General features: G+C 30.0%; 1 protein-coding gene across 1 annotated transcript in view; it reads right to left on the reverse strand.

Annotated features, from left to right (window-relative positions):
• LOC111620916 (protein lev-9-like) overlaps positions 1-5,222 on the reverse strand; it is a 10,518-nt gene extending 5,296 nt beyond the window's left edge. The window contains exons 1-8 of the mRNA XM_023362944.1: positions 5,113-5,222; positions 4,886-4,942; positions 4,524-4,697; positions 4,158-4,337; positions 3,898-3,965; positions 3,097-3,247; positions 2,355-2,579; positions 336-494 (exon numbers count right to left, since the gene is read on the reverse strand). Coding sequence (XP_023218712.1) covers positions 336-494; positions 2,355-2,579; positions 3,097-3,247; positions 3,898-3,965; positions 4,158-4,337; positions 4,524-4,697; positions 4,886-4,942; positions 5,113-5,179 — 1,081 coding nt within the window. The 5' untranslated portion in view covers positions 5,180-5,222. The remainder of the gene's footprint in view (positions 1-335; positions 495-2,354; positions 2,580-3,096; positions 3,248-3,897; positions 3,966-4,157; positions 4,338-4,523; positions 4,698-4,885; positions 4,943-5,112) is intronic.
• Between the last annotated feature and the right edge of the window lie 2,428 nt (positions 5,223-7,650).

Consider the following 7,650-nt stretch of genomic DNA (forward strand, 5'->3'; position numbering starts at 1 on the left):
AAACTAGTTTTAACTAGACAAAACGGGTTTTAACAAAGACATTCAGTATAAACTAGTTTCAACTAGTTAAAACGCGTTCTAACTAAAAACGGGTTTTGACTGTAACATATATATTGTTATTCTTACGTACTTTATAATATAATTAATATATTAAAATACAGCAGAGTTTCTGTAATCCGACTCGCGAAAGTCGGATTATTGGATTTTGTACGTACGTGGGTACTGTACAGTGAAATATACACTAGATTTACAGGTTAGTTCATCGTATTAACCACGATTAATCAAGTAATTAAACAAATTAAGTAAATAAGTTATTGATACAGTATACGAATTACCTTGAATATGATTCCTTACACCGCCCGTTAATGTTGGCGAAATGTTTCTTTTAACTGTGTTGCATCTAATCACTTCTGGTTCATCTATTATCATTCTTACATTACCCAGAAATGGGATAAAAGATCTCGTGTTTTTGAAGGAAATAAAAACATCGTCATCTGAAAAAAATATAAAATTTGCTGTAAGAAAAATATTTCTAAACGCTATGAAATTTTATCAAAAAGAATGATAATGATTCACGCTATTGAGGTTTATTGATTTTAGTTTTGCTAACGCGATGTACCAGCAACCGAGAGTAAATGGCTTGCCACAGTTTTGTCCATTACGGGAAAACCGTGGCATGTACTGTACAGTGAGGATGAAGAATAACTCTACAAGCGGAACTATTCGCGTCAAATGGCGCATCTGAACTTGGATCCAGTAGGTTGAGACATTCGCGTGCGAATGTCATACGCGACCAAGACCCAGAGAGGACCCTAGAATTTGCGAGACCATAAGCAAAATTTATTTTTTGAGGCCTTATAAAGAGCATAGGAATATGTCACATAGAGTAATTTTGGGGGCTATATCTCGCAAAGGGTCACACGTAAAGGTATGGTTCCTTTGACTTTTTTGTTCCTATGAGTATGCTCTACGGTGTTAAGGTCCCAAACGTATCATTCAGAGCTTGAATTGAGCCGAAAATAAATATATTTTGTCTTATTTTTGACTAAGTTTTCCTCCTTTTGCTGATTCGAAACTATACCAGTATAATAAGTCTTATTTATAAACAAAGTTACGCGGTAATACATAAACAAAAATGACTACAATAGATTTACAATGGATTGGAAATTTCAATAGGTGTATAGAAATTCACTTAATATGTGTTTATGTGTGTGTGTAGCTACAGAGACTTTTACCTACGTAGGGTCTTTTCTTCCGACACACATTTATAACAAGCAACACTGAAGTAACGATACAGCTCTGTTGCTGCCAGTTTCATAAAAACAACCAATCTCAAAATGCTCAGATATAATGTTATTAATTTATGCGGTTCTTCAAAACGTTATCATTCTGCAGCATGCTAATTAGTTTACAACTTAAAATATTCAAGTTAAACTATTTATTCATGAAATATTTATAAATTAAAATACAAATTTATTCCTCAATAGATAATTCATTAACTTCGATTAGATACAGTGCGATCAGGGAGTTTGGTTATTTTAGCCTATCATTGCCATGTTTATCTCGGTACTGAATGGGGCAATTTTTCTCTATTTTTTCAAAAAAGAATACATTAGTACAGTATCTTGTACTTCCAACGTTTCAGAGTTCGAACGACGCTTTAAAGCTCGAACTACGGAACGGATTAATTATTTCTAATGGGGAAATTGATTCGAACGATTCGGAGTTCAAACGGTCTCCTGTAACGAATCAAATTCGTAGTACGAAGCACAGATGTATTTTAAAAAAAATACGTGTGGCGCCATCTGTTGCGAGATTTTATTTTAAAAATAACATATGTATTATTAATCAAAATATATAACTAAAATTGTTATATTTTGTTATAAAAACTTTACATATTTTTAATTATTATAAAATATCAAAAGACTTAAAACACTATAAATGCTAACCAAAAGTAAAATCTTCATTAATTAAGTCTGATCCCTCAAGAGATACATTAAGTGACCATCTTCTATTTCTCCATCCCCTCAACCTTTCACAACCAAAATTTAATAGTATCATTATCCCATATGCAGAAACAACCCTGCCAAGTTTCAAAATTTTTGATTCATCCAGACCCGAGTTATAATGCGAAACAGACACCGACGTACAGTTGAATTTTATGGTTTATATATATATATATTGGCTCGGAAACATTCCCCTCGGCAGATCGCCCACGTGTCGCGTTACCGTAACCAAATAAACCAAACCGATCAATAAACTTACCTATTAAGCAATACGATAAACGACATTTCTTAAAAAGAAGTAATAAAAATAGTTTCAAAAGAATAATATAAATACATTTAACAATTTACCTTCTATTGGTTTATAACAAAATGGCAGATTTGGCAGCCATGTTCCGTTTTCACATTTAACCTCGACAGATCCTTTCAAATACGAATAATATGGGCAACCGAATCTTAAACGTGAACCGTGATCATAAAATCCATCTTCTATTTCCTTTTCTCCATTTAAAAATGCTCTTAAGTACGTCGTCGATCGATACGTACATTTTCTTAAAAAGTTAATTTTACTTGTATCTGTAAATGAATTAGTATTAATATTAGTAATTCCACTTAGTTTAATATTTTTAGACAGACAGACAGACAGACATACACAAAAATTCCGTTTTATATCCATTTTTAGCTGGGGTTACATTACTGAAAACTGCAACGAGAAACTGATCGTTACACGTATTATTTACAGACACCGTATTGAATTTTAATACACATTTATTGTTTTTAGAATTACGTTATGAAATATTTCCATTGTTATCAAAAAAATTGATAAACGTAAATAGAAATGTATATACTAATAACTGCTTAGGAACAAATAAAATACAGATTTATGCACAGAAGAAAAACCCCCCAAAAAGTAACACAAGATCCAATTCCTTATCCATTGCACTAATCCAATTGTTTCCAATAGGCATGCCCTAGTCCAAACTTATCGATTAGAGAGCCAAATTGCACCCTCCAATCGAAAATTGATGTAGAAGTATTGAATTTAAATAATTTCAAGTAGGTTAATATATATTCTTAGAAATGAAACTAATACCTTTCGGACAAATTGGTAAAGGATTAAACTTTCCGAATTTACAAATCACTTGTCTATCATTGGAAGGCTCGTCTCGTGTATAGAATTCATCCTTTGTATAACAACGTAACATTAGTTTCTCGCCATGTTCTACCGTAGAATTAGGAGTTATCTAAAAGAGATATTATTGTAAACAATTAAAGATTTTACAATTTATCAATTTATAAAAAGAATATTTTCTGTATTATAGAAAGTGCACCAAAGTCGTATCTCCAATTCGTTTTAACACTATAACGCTGTCATAAATTCCATGTCTTAAGCGATGGATTTTGAGCCACGCTATTTTCTTCTTTTTTCTTTTTCCATCGTCTATCATTATTTTAAATCACACATAAAAAACTAACACCTAATTAGTAGAACTCAAAATAATGTTAAAAATGAGTATTCTAGTTTAGAATGCGTGGGGTTCCACTTAGAAAAAAATGGTTCGGAACAACGTGGCGTGGTCAGTTGTATGTCAGAAGCAGTTAACAAAGCGCAAAATACGTTCATTTCATTCTATTGCTACATGTTAGTAACGAGAAACAAACTCTCACTCGTTTAAAAGTAAAGTCGCAAAGTCACGTTCCAACAATTTCGTGGATAGTATGAATGAAAATCCATGCACATTTAAAAGAGGGAAAACCAGAACTGAGTAATAATGACTCCACACGCTAGTCTGCAAAGTTTCTTTGGCGAAATAAGCCCCTAAGGGATCCTATTTAGGAGCAGGGATCGACCGCGGTGCGTTTTCTCTATATATTGTAACATAAGTTTATTTACCTGAACGAAACGGTTTTGTTCAAACATTCCTATTTTGCCGTTTTCGACATTTGGAACAGAACAAGGCTCTAAAACAAAAGAGTTTTCGTAAATTTTTATGTACTTTTAAAACACGAGTTTTACAGTATAAATTCGAAACTGAAATATAATATATATATTAAATTATTAATTTAAACTTTATATAGCCTATGTACTGTACAGTACATTGTATATATATCACCATTGAAACGTATAATTAGAAAACAAATAACACAACTTACTAGTACAAATTGGACTGGCAGAACTCCATTCTCCATTTTTTAAACAGATTGAAATTGGCATACCGATCAAATTGAAACCGGAATTACAATAATATAGAAGTACACTTCCTTCAGTTCTTTTCTCATTCAACAATTCTGCTTTCCCATTAAGTGGATGTCTCGGCATTTTACAAGTAATTCCTAAATATATAAGTATTTTATTAAATAAGAAAAGATTACATTCTAGAGATCTATAATATAAAAAACCATAATCATTTTTATATATTTATTTTAATAGTGTCGCGATGCACATCCCCCGGTCTCTTATACTATAAAAATTTTAAGAGATTTACAGCTTAAATTACAAATTATACGAAGAAATTTTACTAGCGCATATAGGTGTACAGCCACTCCATTTCCCGTTTTCCATGCAATATCTCACATTGAGTCCTTTTAATTTGAATCCGTCATTGCACACATATTTGACGAAATTTGGATAGGTGTATTTATCTCCTAATAGGAGCCCATTTTCCGGTGGATGTGGTTTCTCACAATGCACAGCTGAAAAGAAAATTTTTAAAAGTAAACTCTTAGTTGTAAATTATAAAAAAATTTATTCAAATAAAATATAAACTGTAAATTATTATAATGTGAAAGGTAACGAAAATAAACAAGAATAATACTTATTTTAGGGTTTCTATTAGACATTTTAACATTCACCGAGATGGAATATTAAAACAGTTACTCACGTTTACACTCTAATTTCTCGTTTGTCTCGAATAATTTGTCCTCGTTTAATACGCAATCTGTGAAATAAAAAAAAGAAATTACACTCGTACTCGACGACCGAGTCAACAGATAACTACTATATTTTTCACGAATCAATGCGAAACCATAAAAAATATCAGGCGAAAAATGGCGTAATTCGAATTAATCATCTACAAATTTAAAGACGAAATGTGAAATTCCAACAAACCTGTTAATACGAAAGGAAATCGAAAGAATAGGACAATCCAATAGGGCAGAAGTTTACTAATTTCCATTTGAAGTTCATGCGGTGTCTAAACACAAAACACTGTATCGAAGTGTCGTTTCATCTTATGTAAACATTGTTTACATAAGATATTTATAAAGATAAAATGATGACCTTCTCGAAAATTTTTAAAGTAAACTTTAGGATAGTCACATTTTTTTTAAATTTAAACGAAATTTAATTGAACTTAACCAATATTTTAATATACGGTATATAAAATACATTATATATATACAATATATATTTGTCTTTTTATATCACAGAGTCATTCTTTGGACTGTTTCCGCCAGGAAGGAACGAAAGGGTGATGTATCGATACTACATACAAATCTGCTTTGTTGTACCAACTTCGTTTAAATTACGTAGCTTGAAGATATACAGAAGACATACTTGATAATTTACAGAACAAAACAGCGGTCGCCAACCTTTCTGACCTCAGGGACCGCTAAACTCAGTTTTGAATCCCGCGAACCTTTATCATAAATTTTTTAAAACGATAAAAACATTCGTAGAATAATGCTCACAAAAGTTACATTTTACTTTATTAATATAAAATTCAGTTGTTTAATTATAACAAATTAATGTGAAGTTTGTTGCAATAAGTAAGAAAAAAAGCAACCAAGCATTTTGCATTTCCTTCTCAATACTTCGCGTAAACCTTGAGTCGATTAATGTCCAAATTTCTCCACGGACCACTAAAATGTTCTCGCTGACCATTAGTGGTCCACGAACCACCGGAGTAGAAAGTGCCTTCTTTCTGTGGATCAAAATTTTTCTTTGTTGGATTTTTTAACTCTTTCCAGCCTGTGGGCTCTAAGAGGGCCTCTTATAACAGGCCCATTATGGGTTCGGTCGGGCCCACAAAGGGGCGACCGGGTGGTATGAGAAGGAGCCCGTAACAAACTGTTCCTAGTAAATTTTTACCGTCTTTATGTCCGATATGTTCGTCCTTGACTTCGTACATTTTAGATAATTCAAAATCGGTGACAAATACTCTATTAAAGAATCGAGTTAAACCCATCGATAAATTGTTGGGTTTGATGTCTCTGCGGATAATAAATATTCTTCGAGTGGATGTACCGTAGAGGAGAAATCAATCGATCGGCCAACATCGGCACAGTTTTAATACCGAACCTTCCGCCGCAACACTTAAATAGATCTTCGAAGCCCGTGGCTAAAGCGTTGTACTGTTTATATTTTGCAGAACATATGATTTTGGGGATGCCATATCCTTTTTACAAGATATTATAAACTTCATACGTTTGAGAGTAAAAAGCTCTAACTTAACTGCAACTTGTTCTCCATTTTCAATATTTAATCCGAGGTACCGCGATTTTATTATATAAAACAAACATCGAATTTTTTTAAATAAACATATTTTCACAAAATTGTGAAAATAAAATTGTAAAAATAATAATAAAAAGCAGAAATTAACACTTTCGGCAAGAGCCGCGCGTAACTCAAAAACAGCCGCATTTACCCACGCTGGGTATATGGAATAGATACAGATGACATTATATTATATACGGTGTAATATTATGTTGCTTTTGTGGGCATTTTTATGCGTGAAATACAGCTAAATCGGTAAAATAAGGCTTTGTTTTAGGGTGGGGAACAAATTAATCCATTTTATATTGTTTCTTTTGTGAAATTGTTTCGGTTTTAGAACAAATCGATCTTCGAAGAGCTTTTAGAAACGAATGTTTAACTGTTGGCAACGAAAAGTATTTAAAAATTATAAATAGTGGAGAAGGTGGTATTATGGAACCACCCCATTTCGAACTGATAATAAAGACGAACCGTAGCGGAATGTGGCTGAACTGAACTAGGCAGACATCCATAGCGAGGGGAAAACCCTTTTTACTTCAGTTAAAGAGTTGTCTGTATTTAATCAGCAAATTTGTTTTTTTTTTTTTTTTTTTTTTTTTTTTTTTTTTTTTTTTTTTTTTTTTTTTTTTTTTTTTTTTTTTTTTTTTTTTTTTTTTTTTTTTTTTTTTTTTTTTTTTTTTTTTTTTTTTTTTTTTTTTTTTTTTTTTTTTTTTTTTTTTTTTTTTTTTTTTTTTTTTTTTTTTTTTTTTTTTTTTTTTTTTTTTTTTTTTTTTTTTTTTTTTTTTTTTTTTTTTTTTTTTTTTTTTTTTTTTTTTTTTTTTTTTTTTTTTTTTTTTTTTTTTTTTTTTTTTTTTTTTTTTTTTTTTTTTTTTTTTTTTTTTTTTTTTTTTTTTTTTTTTTTTTTTTTTTTTTTTTTTTTTTTTTTTTTTTTTTTTTTTTTTTTTTTTTTTTTTTTTTTTTTTTTTTTTTTTTTTTTTTTTTTTTTTTTTTTTTTTTTTTTTTTTTTTTTTTTTTTTTTTTTTTTTTTTTTTTTTTTTTTTTTTTTTTTTTTTTTTTTTTTTTTTTTTTTTTTTTTTTTTTTTTTTTTTTTTTTTTTTTTTTTTTTTTTTTTTTTTTTTTTTTTTTTTTTTTTTTTTTTTTTTTTTTTTTTTT

This window comes from Centruroides sculpturatus, unplaced genomic scaffold (assembly GCF_000671375.1).
Source record: "Centruroides sculpturatus isolate CEXI.00-Female unplaced genomic scaffold, Cexi_2.0 scaffold17, whole genome shotgun sequence".
NCBI lineage: Eukaryota > Metazoa > Arthropoda > Arachnida > Scorpiones > Buthidae > Centruroides > Centruroides sculpturatus.